Source organism: Acomys minous (genome assembly GCF_964271855.1).
Source record: "Acomys minous genome assembly, chromosome: 14".
NCBI classification, from domain to species: domain Eukaryota; kingdom Metazoa; phylum Chordata; class Mammalia; order Rodentia; family Muridae; genus Acomys; species Acomys minous.
In genome coordinates, this window is record NC_140496.1 from 64,644,845 (window position 1) to 64,664,536 (window position 19,692).

Consider the following 19,692-nt stretch of genomic DNA (forward strand, 5'->3'; position numbering starts at 1 on the left):
GGGGAAGAAATACAGGTCTTCATATTTGCATGGCAAGAGCTTCATCAACTGAGCCATGACATGCTCTTTTACAGCAGCAGCAACTAAGACCATGTGCATTAGTCAGCTTCCCATCACTATGAATACCTGAGAAAATTTTAAAGATAAAATGATATTTTGGCTCACAGCTGAAGGCAGGTTTTAGTCCGTGACTGACTGGCCACACTGCTTTGGGTCTATGTAAGGCAGAAATTCAAGATGGAAACAAAACTGATCATCTCCCTAGCCAGGAAGCAAAAGAACAATGGTGATGCACACCCTTCCTTCCAAGGGCACACTCCCATTAGGTCCGACCTCCTAAACGCTCCAGTGCACCTCTCAGGAGAGATAGCAGTCTCAACACACACATTTTTAGGAGGCTGTTCAACATCCATATCATAACAACTTAAGATATTAATGAAGAGTGGGGTGCACTGGTTTAAGCCTATAGAGTCCCATTACTGGGAAGACCAAGCCACCATGATCTGAGCCAAGAAGTGTGGGGCTAGCTTATGTAAGGCAGACCCTGTCTATAGTCTTCAAATAGCTTGTCTCATCCTCGGAAACAGGGTCTAATGCAGTTTTGCGATTTATGCAAAAAAGACACAAGACTACCAATAAGTCTTACATTTTAATTGACTTTAATGATTATTGCTCATCTGCAAGGATTAATATTGCATTCATTAAAAATCATTCAATACAAAATGAATATTTTCCTCCCAAGTTGGTCTCCACATGTTCCCTCTGATGCCAGACATTTTCCAGTGTCCTTTGTTACATGGCTTGACAGAGACTAGCCCTTACCTATTATTCCTATGGACACAGTAATAGATATAGGACCAGAGGGTGGATTAGAGGGCAGCAAGAACTGGGTCCTTACCCTCTGGCAGAGCTGACCAGATCGATATACTGTTGTTGGCCAAGAAAAGTCCCTACTCAATGTGGTGTTCTGACTGGCTGGTTAAGTGCCCTAGGAAAGGGGTCTTTAAATGTTAGCATCTATAGAGAAGAAAGCATGATCACATTGGCAAGGAGCAGGAAGGGACTGGGTAGGGAGAAGAGGGAAAGAGTTTTGGCAAGATAATTGTTCCCTGCTAGGAAGGTACAGGGTAAAAGCTTTCCTTTCTTGTATTTCTGTTTTTAATGCCTGTTTCTCTGATCAGTGGAAAGAGAAGTAAACATTTCTGGTACCTAGCATTAACACATAACCCATCTTTGAAGGATTACAAGCTAGAACACGTTGAGGACTTAAAATCCCAGATAATTATATACGCAAAGCTTGCGAGCACGAAGCTCCTTTGAGCATGCAGAGATGCTGGCAAGCAGGGTGCATGGCCTGGGAATAAATCTCTCTGATCTTTAGAGGGCCTCTTGGAATTATCTTAGAGCATGAATTAAGGTGTACTCTCTCCATCAGCTCTTCTTTAAGGTCTCAGTTTATAATTTTTATTTTTTACTTTTGTGGCAAGTGTCAATCGAAAGTGGCACTATGTCTATAAAACTAATACCAAGCAAGGCCTACCATTCTGAACAGATTATATAGTTATATTTCTTTCATCTTGGCCCAATTTGTCATTTTCTCTCCCATCTACACCGACGTCCCTTCAAATAGTTTAGGTTGCAGAAGCACAGCTGCCCACAAGTTTGCTCTTAAAGGATAACCCCTAAAGATAGGGCTCAGTGTTTTATACTGAGTAATGGCTCAAGAAGTTGGCCGTCAGCATAAGCTGCATGAGGCAGAGCTGAGAAATTCTGCTTATGGCTCCAGTTCACTGATGCTATAAACTATGGGCTGGGAACATCAGAGTCTGAGACCAGAATTTTTCTAGCCTCAACTCTTCACACTTTGTTTCAAAGGTTCAAAAGAGATGTTGGTAAATAACCACCTGAGTTGTTCCTCAGGGCTAACACTAAATTTTTCTCCTTAATTAAAAGAAATAAAACAGAAATAAATGCTAAGGGACAAAATTGAACTTGATAGAATGTAGTTTAGTTAAAACGAGAACAATGGGAGAGACTGGTGGGAGGGCTGAACTACAAATCCAAAAGAACCCACTGAGCTTACCAACCAACACATCTCTGTGCCAGACATGCCCCCTTACACAGGAAACAGGACTTAGCGTCTCTAAGGGAGGTTGACATGCACCACCTACATCTAAGCTACCTGGCTGGGAAGTAGCATCCTGGCTCCCCTGAAGAAGGGGAAGAGCACTAGTTCCAGCAGCTAGGAAACAGGCTCTTTTAAGGCAATTTAGACACTGTAGATTGTTCCACAAAGAAGGTGCCTTACCATTTTCTGTTAATAAGGTAACTAAATATGACCAAAGTGCCCAGAAATGGTTAAAGAATCGACTTTCTGGGCTGCAGAGTTAAACCCTTCTTTAGTGACTAGGGTGAGAACCCTTCCACCTCAGTTTCACCTAAAGAGCCACGAGCAAGTTCCTGTGTGGTCTGCAGAACTCAAATGATGAGACGAGAAAACAAAAATGAAATTATAGAAAAAAAAAATCAAAGGAAAGTAATAAGAAGAAAATAAAAGTTATCTTAAAAAATACTCTATTAGAGTTGTGTGGTTCATGTGGACTGGTCACTGTAATACGTCCATTAGTATCTGCAAAGAGAGAGATGGACCAGTTAGCACGCCTTCTATATGAGTCAGGAGATTAGCAACAGCATCTTCTCCAAACTTCCTCCCAGCCTGACTGCGGGGAGTCTTGTGTGGGTTCCTCCTGGGCTGAGGCTCACCTTCTAAAACCTAAAAATGCTTTTAGTTCTTTACAGTTATTGGTGGACACACATTTTCTTACTACCTTGTTAATCTCGTTTTCTTCAGAGCTGGGAACTGCAGCTCGCTGTATTAGGCAAACACTCTAATACTGACCAACCTAGTCACCACCCTGCTGGTCTGCAGGCCTTACATTCTTCAGGACCAGGCATGACAAGTATCTTTACTGGCTAGGCTGGCTGATTTAACATTGGGGAAAAGAACTTTTCATTGCTTTCTTCCAAGTTACCTGTAATAGTTAGGTTTGAATGGCCCATTTTTGTTGAGTCCCAGATACTTTGCTTGGTCATCTGTCAGCTCTGTCAGGTGGGCATCAAATGATGGCAGGTGCAAGCTGGCAACATATTCATCTAGGAAGAGAAAAGTAGCGGGGAGAGAAGGGGCATAGAGTTCTTGTCAGATGTCTTTAGGTACAACCTCCCCCTCTATTGCCATCTTTAAAACTATTTAGGAAGAGAATAGAAATGGAATAACCCTGAAAGAACCCACAATTTGAAATGTTTGCTTAATTAATGCTTTCAAAGTTGCACTTCTGGGAATCACTTTGTTGAAGCACCTACAAAGGACAAGCAGAGGGCATCTACCAGGTTGGCAAATGGGTGCCGTGCACTTCCCTGTCAGACCTTGGCTTCACCTGAGTGGACACCATGAGTTACCATGTCATATGCTACACCCAGCTTCCTGTGGCAACTTCCCGTCAAATCATGAATTACAAAGTTGAGTTCAGTAGGCTAACAAGAGCCTTCCATCACTGAGATTTATTTAGGACAGGATCTCTAAAGCCACAAGTCTTAGGCTCATGAGTTTCTAAGACACATGTTTAGTATTGTTCCGTAATTTTTATGACTACAATTTCTTTAAAAGCAAAAACAAAACAAAACAACAACAAAAGCTGGGTGTGGTGGCGCACACCTTTAATCCCAGCACTTGGGAGGCAGAGGCAGGCGGACCTCTGTGAGTTTGAGGTCCAGGACAGCCAAGGCTAAACAGAGAAACCCTGTCTCAAAAAACCAAAAGACCTAAACAAGCAAACAAACAAAAGAGAACTAAAAAAAATATATGTGTATACACATTTTCCTACATGTATTATGTTTGTCCTACACATGTGCCTGGTGCTCATCAAGCCCAGAAGAGAGCACTGGGTCCCTTGCTCAGTGTAAGATGGTTGCAGAGACCTGAGCCTGGGTTCTCTGCAAAAGTAGCAAGTGCTTTAAACCACTAGCATCTATCTAATCCGCAAGTTGTTTTTAGCTAGGCACTTGGACTGGCTATAAGTATGGAGTTGGTACCACAGATGGTTTATGCTACATGAACAAAGTGGTCCTATGAGGTGCAGGAGGTTGAGGTGGAAGTGATTTCCAACCAAGACAGAGGATGGATAATACAACTTGTTTCTGTTTCTCTACTTTGGTCTCGTCTATACTTAGCTGCCCTGGGAGTCTGCTGAGCTTTTGAAGGCAACCTGGGAATAAGAGCATCTTCCTTATTTAGCTTGGATTCTTACTACAATTCTGTAAAGTACACAGTATTATTCTCACATTACTATTGACAAGCATGGAGGCTCCTGGTGCTAATAGAATGTCTCCTGAGACCACGCATCTAGTAAGCACTGGAACAGCCAGAACCCTGACTTCATACCTAGTGCTTTTTAGAAGTCATTTTACAAAACCATGTAGCCGACTAGGATCGATGCAGGTTTGTTTTTCACTCACCCATTTTCTTAGGAAGCAAGTACACATCCTGTTTGTAGCGTCCCTCAGGGGCATTATAAAGTTCTATCAGTGCCAAAGCCTAAGGTAGGAAAGAGGGCAGGAGAACAAAGCACTTCTTAGAGAGGGACATAAAATAAAACTAGGTTTAATAGCGCTTTATGAGGACATCTGAGAGCACCCAGGACTCCGCCCTGAGATAAAGGCTAGCTGATATGAGAAGGCAAAGTCTTCATTTAGTTTCTAACAAAAGAACAAACTAAATACAACTAAGCTAGAACACTATAATTTCAGCTGAGCACTTCAGAGACGCAATGCCTCTTCAAAGGAAAAAGTGTGAGCCTCAGTAACTTAGGACAGGGAAAAGGTAATAGGTCAGCCAGAATGCACAGTACTCTCAGAGCCCTCACCTGTGCTATGCCCAGCTCTGCAAATCTCCGTGTAGGAAAAGCAGGCCTCCTACTACATACCTGTGTTGTAGCCGTGATGGAAAGCACAAAGGTAGGGACTGTGGAGCAGCTCAAGTTGAGCAAACGACCCTGGGAAGAGAAGAGATGGGGTGAGCTGCTGCCTTGCTTCCAGGTTCTAATAGCACCCAAGTCAAGCACACACAGTAAAGACATCACACGTCACACCTCTCTGTGTGAAGACCAAAATCAGTTAGGGCAGTCAACAGTGTATGTACTTAGCAAAAAATAAGTTTTCTTGGCATGCTTCTCTTCTAGGGGATAGAAGACTGGGGAAACACACTTCTATCCAAAGACAGAATTCACCAGAACACAGACCCTGGTCTTTCCATGGCTCCCCTTCCTTACTCTGTGGATCTAGCACGGAGTCTTTGGTGTGTGTTACCTCGGCTAGAAGGACGACCCGTTTACCATCAGGCCAGATGACGTGGTCCACCTGAGAACGTACTCGCTCCCATGTTAGCTCTGGAGTGCGGAGGCTGGTCTGCAAGGAAGAACAGACAGTTGGTTGTGGCTCTAGTGAAAAGCAGAGAAAGGCCTAGCTGTAATGGAGAGAAGCCTCACCACATCAATTTCCGTGTTGGAGTGGCCCATATTGCACACGATGCAACTATTTTTCATTCGGTCCAAGTGCTCCCGTGTCACTACATTCTTGTTTCCTAAAAGTAAAGAAGAGTAGCTGCAGAAAGAGGCGCTTGAACACCACCACCAACAACTGTTTCCAGTTAGAACTGGGAAGTGTTTGCTACCACTAAAGAGCTTGTGCAAGCTGTGAGCAAGATGTGTATACAGCAAATGGTTGAGGTCAGTTATTTGGCTTTAAGACCAGGTAATAGGAAAAATCACCAGGGGAAAAACGCTTTCGTTTGGAAAATGCTAAAAGCTCTAAGAACTCACTCTAAGTCTCACACGTCACACTGTGCACAGGCCTTACCTGCTGTGTCACCTTTGAGACTTAGGCCTGCTCTATGCACCAAGCACGGCACTCACCTGTGCAGGTTATCACAACATCCACCTGCCGGATGACTTCATTTAGCTTCACCACCCTGAACCCATCCATACTGGAAGAGAAGAAAGCAATATTATAAGCCAAGTGTGTGTGTGTGTGTGCGTGTGTGTGCGTGCGCCTCATATCGATACAACTTTCTGAACTGGTCACAAAATTAGACAACAAAATCCCCTTCTGAAGTAAAAGCTGATGTTACAACCAAGAAATGGTAAGTGATAAGCTGAACTAACAAAACTACATACTGGCTTCTGCAGAGCCCCAAGGTTCTACACTGGAAGAGAAAATGTCAAGAGGCCTAGAAAAGTCTCAGAATTAGAATGAAGGGAACAAAGTCATCTTACTCATCTCTTCCTGGGAGATTTTCACAAACACCATTATGTGAATCAACCATCAACTCTTGAGAATTGTAAAGCACCTCCATCAAATCTAACAGTATTGTCATCACTCATCCTTACCAGGCCTGCAGAGCACAGATGGGGTCAATTTCTGTGATGTAGACAATTGCTCCGAGGGCCTTGAGAGCAGCACAGCAGCCCTTTCCTACCTGGAGAGCACAGGAAAGGCCAAGCTGCCAGGTCTAATAGGACATGGTCACCGGGGCAGACCAGCTTGGGAGGGGTGGGGATTAGCATTCTTTAAGTCATTCATCATCTAGGGAACACTCCAACCCCAGCTGGGCAGAAAGAAGCCCAAACCAGGCTGTAACCCTCAATTAGAAATAATTTAGCAGGCACGTCCTAGCAGGAGTGGGGGAGAGGGGTGCCGTGGGTAACAGTTAGCATCATGGAAACAAGACTAAACAAGAACAACTCTGATTTCTTACTCCATTAAAAACCTGGCAAAACTCACTTGTAATGTGTCTACTCAAGAGCAGCAGCCCAAGAACTTCAGTGGACTACTGCTGAGACCGTAAAACTTCCTAGAACCTAGGCCAGGTTGGAGACATTCAGCTATAATGTCACTACCATTTCTCCATTATAATGCAAGTCATAAAATGGAGATAAAATATTACTTATTCACTTGAACTGTATTTCATCAAAGGCTGTTAAGTGGGAGGCAATAACACTGACATCAATCAATAAGACACATTGGTGAAATATAAAAATTCAATACATTCTATGTCTTTAATTCATGACTATGAAAAAGCCTTTTGCCCCTGTTTTCAGGCATAGACTTCATGGCTGTTTCTAGACTGCCTCCTCCACCCAGGGTTTCTATTAAGCCCTTCTAATAAGAACAGACAGAGACATGGGCCAGCTATTTACCTCACCATAACCACACACCACCACTTGTTTCCCACCAAACATCACATCTGTAGTCCTCTTCAGGCTGTGGAAACAGACAAGGGCTCAACTCAAACATTATTAGCAACTCACTTCCTTTGTACCAAATTAAAGTGCAGGGCAATGCCCATGAGAAACTCAGTTGGAAGGTGGCTGAAATCTGTGAAATGGGCCTCTGTGGTAACATGTAAAGGAGGGAGAATACAGGGCAAGCGGTAAGTATGAGACTACAATGCCAAACAAATCCCACTGGTCCCCAGCGAGTCTAATGTATACATTTCAACATACCCATCCAAAATGGATTCTCGGCAGCAGTACAAGTTATCAAACTTCTGTTTGGTAACAGAATCATTGACATTCATGGCTGGAACACAGAGCTTCCCAGCTTTGGAGAGCTGATACAGCCTAAGGGGAGAAGAAGCCACAAAAACAAACACACACCAATTAGGTAATAAAATAGCATACAGCCCAATCTGCTTAGCTCTTCCACTTCCGTGCTACCCTCCTTAGTCTTAAATTTATTGCCCAAAGTTATTTGGAAACATGATTATTTTCTTGTCATCTCTCCTCAACTCATTTTCTTCTATCTTTATCCTTTAATTTTGGAAGGAAAATAAGTTTTTTCACTTGAAGTAATTTACTGCTCTTCTGCAAAAGGAACATTATAACCTTAGGCCAGCGTTTTTCTAACTGTAAACACTCATGTCTACTTCTGGTAAACAAAGAGCAAAGCGGCTTTGATGTGCTTTACTGTGTCTGTGGGAGCACCACGTGCAATGTGCCCCCAGTAGGACAATATTTCTAGATATCATTTAGTTATTTCCACCTACCCAAGAGTATGTCTCCAGTTTTACTTTTTGTTGCATCACATGTAGTTTTTCAATCATCTTTCCCCTCCATATTTAAAACATAAGATTATAATACATCATTGAGTATAAGTTTTCCAAGAAACACTCCTGTCTATACCCCTAGCCCAAATAATTGTTAATTAATTACTCAGTGGAGTAAATGGGAGAGATAAAAGCATGTGAATTAGAATCTGAAAAAAAATTCCTTCTATGGTCACTTTGATTTTTCAAAAGTAAAAACTCAGTTTTATCTAATGAAGATACTCCCGCTTAGTTATTTTAAGTCTGAAGCACAGCCCTAGAGCCTAGGAGAGACCAGAAGAGTTTGATGAGGCAAGAACACAAGGGGCAGCTACTCCAGAATCTGTTACCTGTGAACACCAGTCACGCTCTCTTCCACAATGCCTCGGATCTTCTTAAACACGTTTGGGTACTTCTTATAAACCCAGTGGGTTAAGTCTCCCCCATCATCCAGGATCTACAGAACAGCCAGAAGACTTCTATGGGCATTCAGGCTGCTAGAGCTAGGGGGAACTTTGAGCCCACTTCCTACACTAGTGAGAGCCCTGTATGTTTTGGAAGAGCACTTCTTAAAAGTCCACAGAGTGGGCTTAGACAGTGCAAATATAGTTAAATCTGTTGGTGTAAAATGATTAAAAGGATTCCTAAATGTGTTCTAGGCTACAGTGGAAAGCATTTTTGTTTTGTTTGAGGCTGGTCTAAAATTCCTGACCTGAGTACTCCTTCTGCTTCAGCCTCTCAAGTGCTGACTTAAAGGCATGCACCACCATGCCCAGCTATATATAGTAAACTAGTGCTACAAATTATGGGCTCATTTTCAGTCTAGTTGAAATACATAGCTCCTTTGAATGCAAAAGGAGAGCTGGAGCAGGAAGTAAAGAAATAAGACTATTACTCCAAAGAGGGACCACACTATTTCCTTCTGTTTATTTTGCTGTGTTTGAGCCGTGTATCCATCTAAGCTTACCCTTCCCCCACCTTTCCATTCAGTACTCAGAGCCTTCTCTCTCTCTCTCTCTCTCTCTCTCTCTCTCTCTCTCTCTTTTTTTTTTTTTTTGGTGCTGGAGATTGAATCCAGAGCTTTGTGCATCCTAGACCCATACCGAGAAGGTATTGTGTTATAAACACTTTAGCAATATAGTCAGTAAATAAGACCAAACATACAAAAATATATTTAGGGAACCATGCTTTAAGGGAGAAAAGGAAATAAATCCAGTCAAAAGTATGGAATGGACATGTATTATTACCATGTTAGCCTGCCACCCATCCATGTTGACACAGCGGTCAATGCACCACCAGAAATCATCTTCTGACTCGCCCTTCCAAGCAAACACTGCAACTCCTATGAATACAGAAATAAATCAGCTATTTTTTTCTTTTGATGTGTACATCAGTACCAGTTTCTAAGGTCCATATGATGAATGAAAGGCAAGAGAACCAATCCCAAAGAAAGAAAATTTAACGAGTAAGAAATAAAAGTCAAAATAGTACTTTTAGTTCAGAAATTACTTTCATAGTTAAAAATTAAGAAATTTCTGCCTTAAAAAACCACCCTGGAGTCATAAAATATTATTGTTTTTAGGCCAATTCTGTACTTTATGCTGTATTGTAAGGAGGCAAAATGAAGTGTGTAAACCAAACCTCCTTCTAGAGGGCTGTACACCAGCAGACATCTTGAAATAATTGAAATGTTCAACTCTAAGAAAATAAGGAAGTAAACTCATGTGGCCATATGAATGAATGATGTGGTCACTTTTCAGTGACATGAGAAATTACTTCTGAAAATACGTTTAAGGTTATAAAACTAAGTACATACTAAGATTTGGTTCACCAATGCATAAAGAAGCTTGTCAAATCTTCGATTATGTTGAATTTCCTACAATGAACACTTATTAGAAATGAATTAGACAAAGTCTGAAGCCACTAGGAAGGTGGGAGGTCCCTAGACAAACTTCATGGTGATATTCTTCTGAGCATTTTAGCAATAAAATTTATTAGACTTTCGATTAACTGTACACAGTTTAGTGCACCACAGAATACCACAATCAACTATCAATTTAAAACACTACTTCCAAAAACAAAAACAAAAAACCCCCCAAAACCCACTACTTCCAGTGTTCTCTCAAAATCGGAAGACTTTTGGGGAAAAGAGACCAGCTGAGCTCATAGTTTAATATTCGTCTTTCATCCACTTAACATTAGAATTGGGCATTTCCTTGGTTTGCTTTTTTGTTTGTTTTAAAGCATAGCTGGGTTTCTTCCTGTTCTCCTCACCCCCACCTGTGTCCTGGCTGGGGACTGAATTCACTGTTGTGCTACATGCCAGGGAAACAGCATTGAGCTTCCTCGCCAGCCTGTTGTTTTAAGATTGTTCAAATTTATAGTCGCCAGACAAACATGATGTAATGACAAGTTTGGTTTGTTGTATTCAATTACTTGAGACAAAGCTGGTGAAAAAGCAGAACCTACCAGCCTCAGCCAGTGCTGCTGCTACTTCATTCTGAGTTGAATAGATGTTGCAGGCAGACCAGCGGCACTGCGCCCCCAAGGCACAGAGTGTCTCAATCAATACCTATGGAGGTGCAGAAAGATGGGTGAGGAAAAGTGGGGCTACCCAGGAGCAGGGGACAAACCTCAGCAAGAACACAGTATCTGAGACATCACGGAGTTGAGCGTGTACGAGAGTTACACAAGGGTACAATTCAGCTGTGTGGCACGCAGCTCCTTATCCATGCCTGAAAGACATGTTCCTAAAGGTCTTCAAACATTTTTCTAACAATCGTTTTCATATCCTCCTAAGTCAGGTATATTACAAACGGGTGTAGTATATGAACAAAATAAAGCATGCCACATTACTGAACAGGAAGGTCCTATCTAAAGCATCCGGAGGTCAGCTAAGTAGGAAGGAAAGGCATGTTTATTTTTAATTTAAAAAAATGTTTTCTTCCCCTTCTATCAGAAGTCCCTCTTATTTTCTTCCAACAAACTCACCGCTGTCTGGGCTGTGATGTGTGTACAGCCCACTATTTTAGCACCAGCCAAAGGCTTCTCTCCCTGAGCACGTTTCCTGAGTGAAATCAGAGCAGACATGTCTGTGGAAGAACAGAGGATCTGAGCCAGGTCCACACTACCAACACCATTCGCTCCTGCCCAGCCACAGGCAGGGGTGGGTCTGCTGAGGCATGGTGTTATTTCCCTGATGACCACAGGCAGGGGTGGGTCTGACTGAGGCATGGTGGTATTTCCCTGATGACCAGAAGCTTCACCAATAGAGTAACTGGAGAGTTATGATGTAAGCAACTGGCAGGTCTTGTTTTGGCTTTATGTATACAAAGGCCTGAGTGGTGGAGAACGAAGTAAACTTTCAAAACTGGTCAAAGGAAGCAGTTATGGACAGAGTTCTATATGTCCTCATCAGACCAGGAGGAATGACTTTGAACTCAGTGGAAGACACTTGCATTCCCTCAACATGAAAAAACTGAAGAGCAGAGATTCCTGGGAGTAGTATAGAGGAACAGAGAAACCAAGATGCAGTGAATGTCAGTCACCCTTACTCTGCTCCGGCAGAGGGTGCCTAGGACTTAATGAGACTACCACAACCTTAGCTTAGAAACCTGCCGCATCAGCTGCTTCTGTCTAATCTGGGTTTCTGCTATTGGCAGCTACAGAAATATCCCACACAAGTAACCACTGTGTTGTGATCCAAAACTTGCTGACTACGCACTGTAGACCTGTGAATATGGTGTCATGATGAGAAAAACAGAAACCACTCTGTAATTACTGTATGCTGGGAACAGGAAAAGAAAAAAGAAAAATAACACAAGAATCCTAAGGCTCAGTTTGCATATAGGAGAAGTGTTTATCCAGAGCGTGAGAAATCGTCTTTTCTAGGTCTGGACAAGCAGTGCCTCTGGTCCTCCACTCACTCCCTTCTTTACCTTGCTCTGCAATCTCAATCTCCCGGCGTCCAAACTCTGCCTGCTTGATGTTCTTCACACAGAAATTGCTGCTGCCCTTCGAGTTGGTCTGCTGCTTCTCTCGGGGGGAGACCTCATCATCAGAGCTATCTGTATAGGATGCAGCTAGAGCCAGCAAAGAAACAGGAAGAGAAAAACCTCATTGGCCCAAACTCCACTGAGTGCAGTCCCCAAGGGTCTGTTATGTAAGTGAAGCGAACACTTTTAATTGCAGGTCCCTTTTACGTCATGAGTTCTGTTCCTCCAGGCTCTAACAGCTGGTGTGAATCCAACTAAATCTCTTAGCACTGCAGCGCTTTCACCCATCCTAATGATATTTTGCCACTAGTGTTTGTGACAGAGAACTACAGATCCTAATTCTGTACCACTGTGGTGATCCTACATCACAATCTTGACCCATCTGAACTACAAAATGGAGCAACAGGGATAAGGAATATTTTGATAGCGCACTGGTTCTCACACTTATACATGTATCAGGAGGACTTGCTTGTTAAAATACAGATTGCTAGGTCCCTGGCCAAATTTCCCATTTGGCAGGTCTTAGGAGGCATTTCCAACAAGTTCCCAGGTGCTGCATCTGAGAACCACTGAGATAGCTAAAAGCAGTTCTTCAGTGACTTTGTACCAAGCCATGCTCAAGAAATACACACAAGCACAGAAAACAAGCAGATCTTTCTGACAGATTTGGGAAAAAGTCTGTCAAGAAGGTAAATTTGAGATAAAAACTTCACATAAAATGTAAATTCATCCTTCAGACGGATATGCACTAGTCACTCATTACTCTTCCAGTCTCTTCTTTCCTCTCTGAAATGAATGTTTCCCTGGTCACTACACTAAGGCTCTCTTACTGTTCTCCAAAAGGACAGAAGTGCAGGCCACACAAACACTACTAAAGTCATCATCTCCAGTCTTACAGTTCAGCTCTACTGCTAAGCTTTAAAAAATGAGTTCGAGGCCAGCCTGGTCTACAAAGTGAGTCCAAGGATGGCCAAGGCTACACAGAGAAACCCTGTCTCAAAAAACCAAAAAAAAAAAAAAAAAAAAAATGTTCTAATGGGTTTCTATAAGATAAGCATCAGGACCTTTCAAAACTTCACTTATTCCATCTCTTTTTTCCTTCCAGAACTCAATTTTTCCACATAAAGTTTCCTTTTCTGTTTACTTATAATGGCTGTTTATCATATGCTAATTTAGTTTGTCACGTCAAGATACCTTTTCATTTATGATAGCCATTTTATTTGGGATTGTTTCCTGCATGCATCAGCTCCACAGAATCCAAATAACCATCTACATTTGTTCTTGTTAGCCTACCCAGCCAGTACTGGTTGTATTAACAATGGCATAGAGAAAAGGTAAAGTTTTCTTTGATAACTGCTTTTTAACATTCCTTTACAAACCCGACACCTGGCCTTTGAAGTTAACAATACAACACAAACAATACTGTTAAGAAACAATGAAGGGCTTTTCATACAAATCCGTCATTAACATTAATAGCAATCTGGGCCTTGGGCAAGCCTCTTAATCTTTTAACTATTTCTTTTGTTGAGTGATGAAGGAGTTGTATTAGATGCCTCCCAATGTTTCCTCCAGTACGAGTTTTCTATGATTCAAGAGCTTTTGTGAAGAATGTGCATGTGTATTTGCATATGGAAGCCACAGAGTTCAACATCAGTTACTTCATCTTAGGTGCCATTCACCTTTTTTTGGGGTGGGGTGGGGTGGGGGGAACACAGTGTCCCTCATTGATTAGGCTAGGACAGGCAGCTGGCCAGCTAGTGAACTCTAAGTAAGAATAGGCTAGGCTTCCCAGTCCTGGGACTACAAGTCTGCGCTGGCTCACCAGAATTCTTATGTGGGTGCTGGGGCTGAACTCAGGTCTTAGGCTTGCTCTCAGTACTCTACTGAGGCACCCTTCAGCCTCTCAACAGCCTTTCCAGTTATTTTCTAATACTGTCTCTCTGGCTGACTAGGCACAGTTTAACCAGAACAAAGACTTTACTTACTACAGATAGCTAAGACAGGAGGGGAGGAAAACAGCTGGAGTCACATTACAGAACCTTGCATCTTCCCATTCTAGAAATTAACAGGGGAAGACACGATAACTTAAAGGGTAATCTTGTAAATAAAAGGAGGCAAAATACTAATTTTATTATCATAATTCAAGCTGTCTTTGCAACAGATGGAAGGGTATATTTTATACAAAGAACTTAGGTTTGAAAGCACATTTCTTTTTAAATACCAGTTTTGAAAGCAGAAATGCTTCCTATTTCCCCCTTGCAAATGTGGATATAGGAACTTCCCAGGACCACCAACTAAGCCACACAGAAAACAGCCTGGGAAAGAAGTTTCAACAAAAGCATCCTAAGCTACAAGTCCTGCTGTGATTATTTTTATATTCTAAGTAAGTAAAGAGTACTAGGTAGTGAGCAGGAAGAGACAGAGGGGACACAAAGGTCACACCTACCCGAACTATAGCTGTCTGTGGAGGATTGTGAGATGGAGCGAGACAAAGATCTCCGGCCAGTCTTGGTGGGGAATTTGGTGAACTCCTGCATGTCATCAGCAAACTGGATTTGCTACAAGAGAAAGTTAAAAAGCTGAAAACTTAGAACAAGGGTATTTTACAAATTTTATTTATCATACATGTGTGCGTGCATATGCATGCACACACATACACTTGTGGGAGTCAGTCCTCTTCTTCCAGCATGTGTGTCCTGGGGCTAGAACGTAGGTTGTCAGGCTTGGCATCAGGCATCTTTACCCTCAGGGCCATCTTACTGTACCAAAATATTTTATTTTCCAAGGCCATACATACACTTATTTCCCCAAAAGCCAGCATTATCAGCTCATACTATGCCAGTAGCTCTCAGCAGCAGGGGTGGGAAAGGCTGCTGTCTGAACTCTTTTTAAAACTAACTGCTGCCTCTTCCCAGTTATTTCAGTAAGATTTTGGTGGGAGGGGGAGGACGGATGGCAATTCTCAAAAACCATTTATTTTTGTGACTATTCAGTTTTACCATATTTTCTTTATCTCATTATCTCTCCATTCCCTTTTATATAACCTTAACAGACTAAACTCTTTAGCCTTTTGCCCAATTCTAAAAGAAAACAGATATAATCTCATAATCTGGTTTTTATTTCTAAGTATTATACTCTTGTAGCTTACTCTTCTGAATTTGGCAGTGGCCTGGCTTTTGGATAGAATGCCTAGCGATGGCAAGACACATTACAGTGTTAATATTACAGCCTAGCTATCTATCAATATTTCATAAAACCAATGTAGTTCCCCAGAGTTTTCTATACCCAGTAAAAATTTAAAATATCAAATTTTACCGATCAAAGAGAAGTTTTAAAACTAATATTAAATTCTCTATTAATTAAATTCTAATTAATCAGAATGAATTTAGAGAACAATGGCAAGTTTTAAAAGCCTTTGTAAGTAGACTAAATTAAAACTAGATGTTTGCACTTTTTAAAAAAGACAGGATCTTTTAAAAAACCTAGGCTAGCCCAGAACTCACAATTCTCCTGCATCAGCCCATCAGTTTGAGTGTTAGGGTTATATGTATGCATCACTATATCAACACTGCAGAATACATGGACCACTGGCTTTAATAAACTGAAAATAGTTTGGAATCAGCATTATTTATAAACAAATCAATGTGTGAAAATATGGAGTTATTTGGCTTAAACCAGTGGTTCTGAACTTTCCTACTGTTGCAACCCTTAACAGTTCCTTATGTTGTGGTGAATCTCAACCTTTAAATTATTTCCATTATGTAAATAATTTTGGAGTCCCACGTTTGCCAAAGGGGCTTCAACATACAGGTTGAGAACCACTGGCTTAAACCTTTCCTCTTGACCTCTTGTGTAAATTCTGATAAACTCATTCTTCAAAATTCAAAATAACCCCCATACTTCTGGAAGAGAATAATATAAATTGAGAACCCAGATTCAGATTCTCCTTATACTCTGACTAACTCTGAAAAGGTTCCTTTGGAGAAGCCATTAAACCACATCTTCAGCAAATGCCATCTCTGGAAATGTACACTACTATAGACGAAAAGATTTCCTACATACTACTGACAGGCCGACAATCACCACTTTCAAGCCAGAAAGAGTAAACCAGGACCTGGAGCAATAGCTCAGAGGACCTGGGTTCAATCCCCAGCACCATATGGCAGCTTACAACTGTCTGTAACTCCAGCCTAAGGTGATCTGACTGTAGAGTCCTACCAGTTCTGGTTTTTGTCTGTTCATACTAACTGCCTGTGCCAAAGCTACAGACCAAAGCTTGATTCTTACCCTAGCAGAGGATGGATGTGTCAGAACAGGAAGATTGAGCAGTCGTAACTAATGTAGAGTTTTCTCTTTAAGTTTATTTTATCATTTTGTATATATAAGTGGTTTGCCTGTCTGCATGTATGTGCACAGCATGAGTTCAGTGCCTTCAAAAACAAATAGAAAACTAAATCCTCAACTCCCTGAGATAGCCACAAGTCAGTGTTTGCCTTCTAAATAGAATTTCTAATTACATGTTCCCATGACCTCTGCAGTCAGCAAGATGCAAATCAAGCAGAGATGACCACAGTAATGAATTTAACCTAATGTGCAGTTACTTTGGTGGTGAAAAAAGTACAGCTAAGAGCCCGTCAGCAGCTCTTAAAAACTTCCAGAGGCAGCAGTTCCCTCACTAGACTCCCTGCTGCTGGCATGGGCAGCCTGCTCAGAAGTGCTCCCTTTTCTTGTCTGTGAGATTCCCTCTCCTGTTGATTCCCCCCCCCCCCCCAAAAGGTTCTGGGCATGTTTCCAGATACCACCTACGCGGCAGTGAGGTGGGGGAGGAACTTCAGTAATGTTTGCAGATTTTTAGATAAAAAATATAGAGAAGTAGTTGTAGCAAGCTAGAAGTATTTTTTCAGCAACCTAAGATTAATAGGCTTAATCTCTCCTTGCTAATAAAGCTTATCAGCGGCCTAAAGCTTAGCAAATCTTTCTCATCTGAAAATGTTAGGCTGTGGCAAGCAGCTCACTACTATGTGCTCCTAACACCTCATCTCTCAAATAAAGGATACGGACCACATTTAAAGTAGACAGCTGTCTGTAAGGTGGCCCAGCAGCCTGCAGACGCATGTAGCAAGGTTATGCATGGTAACCTGTCCTCTCTGCTACCCTGAACTACAAGCCCTGCCAGTTTCCTCCAGGAGTCTAATTCTACAGGTTCTTTCCAGCTAGCAGCTGTTTCTCTCTTGGTGAAAAGAATCCTCACATGCTGTTCACCTTTATGCTGGATATAAGGATACTGCTGCCAAAACCAACTTCTGGATGCTGCAGTTTCTAGTGAAATCAGATCTAATAGCAGCTTTATGTGGGGGTTAAACTCAGCGTATATAAGCGGGAAAACATGGTAATTTGGATGAAAGAAAATCCAATGACAATTGAAAAAGTGTGGTTTGTATACTTCTTATCATTACAATTTCTTCCAACCATTAGGTTTCCACTGGCGTGCTTTAGCACAAGGCAGTGAGTATCGGGAAGGGAAGAAGGAAAAGTGACAAAGTGCCTAAGTACCACACAGCTCCACTCTTGAACTGACAGGGCGTCTGAGAAAGGTTAGGCTAGATCGACCCCTTCTCCAAACAGCACATCCAAACACAGATGTTTACTTGCTGCATCTTAAACATCCAATTACATATCAGGGCAGTATAGTGTACTATTTGAAAGCACTACTTATAATGGCTGACTGACTTCTGTTTAATACTGAGGCTCATTCAAGGAAAAGTGTTTGATCTAATAGTTTGGGTACTTTACATATTCCCCTTAGAAGTGGGTGTAGTGACAGAGTGAGGTACAAGACTGGTGCAGAACGTACCAAAACAAAGGAACACAGGCAATCCAAATAAGTTATAAACCTCAGAGAAAAATAACTAACTATTTAATTGAACTTAATACTTTTTACCATCAGAAGTTGAGTATACTTCTGAATGGCCTAAAGTAATTAGCTCAGAAGCCCTCCCTCCTTCCCATACCTTATTCAAACTTTCCTTCTCTCTCTCTTGAATTAGAGGAAATTAAAAGCTACCAGAAGGTTCAGTGGTTAAGAGCACTGGTTTAATTCCCAGCATCCACACAGCAGCTCCTAACTGTCTGTAACTCCAGTTCCAGGTGATCTGACACCCTCACACAGATACATGCAGGCTAACCTCCAATGCATATAAAATAAAAAGAGGAAATTATAAAAGCTACCAGAACTCTACTATGACCCTACAGTTACATAGCAATGATTAGGACAATATACACAGTGTGTTATGTACCCACTTCACCTTAGGAAATAAGGCCCTCCACGATCTAGATATGTGCTCTGACTTTCTGTGTAATAGTAACAGATGGCTTTGCCATGAATTTTCACTACTCCTCTAGGAATATACACAAAGATTGAAGTCTATTTGTTGTATTTTAAAAATCCAATTAAATTTCAGGTCAGTTTGAGGTGCTATTTCAAAGCAGCTTTCAAACAGCTTAGTAGATATGATGACTGTCTTCTATGCCTTATCTAGATATTTTTTAATGTGGGCCCTCTAAAAATTAGAGGTTAGGCCAGTCATCTTGTTAACCTTGTTATTTAGCATGCCTATCTAACAGCTTTTAATTTCCTCAGGAAGGTTTACTCCTAAGGGTGAAGAACTAGACTCAAAGGTAAACAGCAAGTACTAGGAAAACAAATCATTAAGAAAGTATATCTTAGATGTACAAGGAAGGCCTAGTCTTTCTTACCACTGAGATTATCTGAGGGCTCAGTATCCCTCTGAGAAATGGTTTTCTGAGCCATTTAAAAACATATTCTGTCCCATTGCCTTCCCTGGCATATTGTGCACAGAAAATTTCTGTTTAGAAATTATGGGTAACATATTTTTAGGTAACTGCACTGAGCCAAAAAGACTATCAGAACATAGATAATTTAACAAGGTCAATTACTAAGGTGTATTAAACACCTTCTAAGGCTCCTACATCTTTTCTAATCTTTTTTCTAATCCCTTCCCACACATCTTCCAACTAATTCTTTCTTTCTTTTTTATTAAAGCTGTTAAGTTTCTATCTTTTAAGAAAGAATTATTCATTTATTTACTTACTTATTATGTATACAGTGTTTTGCCTGCATGTACACCTGCAGACCAGAAGAGGGTATCTGGTCACATTACAGATGGTTGTGAGCCACTATGTGGTTGCTGGGAATTGAACTCAGGACCTCTGGAAGAGCAGGCAGTGCTCTTAACTGCTGAGTCATTTCTCCAGCCCCTAATTCTTTCTTTTAGGTTCTACTTCCAGCCACTCCCTTCTCAGAGCAAAGAAAAGAGTTGGTAACAGTCAGCCCAAATAGACGCAGCACCTTTCTTTGATTCTTAGCAGAGGTCAGTCTGATCCCCATTTTAGATGTATCCAAAACCAGTAACACTGATATCATGAAACAAGAAATATCCAAGTCTAGTATCTTTTACCTCAATTAGATAAAAATGGTTTCCTAAAGAAGGGTCTTTTCCCTCCAGTACCCAGCCCTCAGATACATCCACCAGAGAA

General features: G+C 41.5%; 1 protein-coding gene across 3 annotated transcripts in view; it reads right to left on the reverse strand.

The window, feature by feature from the left end:
• Window positions 1–642: 642 nt before the first annotated feature.
• AHCYL1 (adenosylhomocysteinase like 1) overlaps window positions 643–19,692 on the reverse strand; it is a gene marked incomplete at its 3' end in the record, with an annotated part of 31,632 nt that continues 12,582 nt past the window's right edge. For 2 of the 3 annotated variants that reach the window (XM_084756207.1, XM_084756209.1), the window contains exons 2-17: window positions 14,582–14,693; window positions 12,079–12,222; window positions 11,132–11,232; window positions 10,610–10,712; window positions 9,388–9,482; window positions 8,491–8,597; window positions 7,560–7,676; window positions 7,254–7,317; window positions 6,444–6,532; window positions 5,970–6,040; window positions 5,544–5,638; window positions 5,365–5,463; window positions 4,983–5,051; window positions 4,516–4,594; window positions 3,033–3,153; window positions 643–2,629 (exon numbers count right to left, since the gene is read on the reverse strand). In XM_084756207.1, the coding sequence (XP_084612333.1) occupies window positions 2,623–2,629; window positions 3,033–3,153; window positions 4,516–4,594; window positions 4,983–5,051; window positions 5,365–5,463; window positions 5,544–5,638; window positions 5,970–6,040; window positions 6,444–6,532; window positions 7,254–7,317; window positions 7,560–7,676; window positions 8,491–8,597; window positions 9,388–9,482; window positions 10,610–10,712; window positions 11,132–11,232; window positions 12,079–12,222; window positions 14,582–14,693 (1,473 nt within the window). Of the gene's footprint in view, window positions 2,630–3,028; window positions 3,154–4,515; window positions 4,595–4,982; window positions 5,052–5,364; window positions 5,464–5,543; window positions 5,639–5,969; window positions 6,041–6,443; window positions 6,533–7,253; window positions 7,318–7,559; window positions 7,677–8,490; window positions 8,598–9,387; window positions 9,483–10,609; window positions 10,713–11,131; window positions 11,233–12,078; window positions 12,223–14,581; window positions 14,694–19,692 lie in introns of those variants that run through there. The other variant, XM_084756208.1, reaches the window with a different exon arrangement.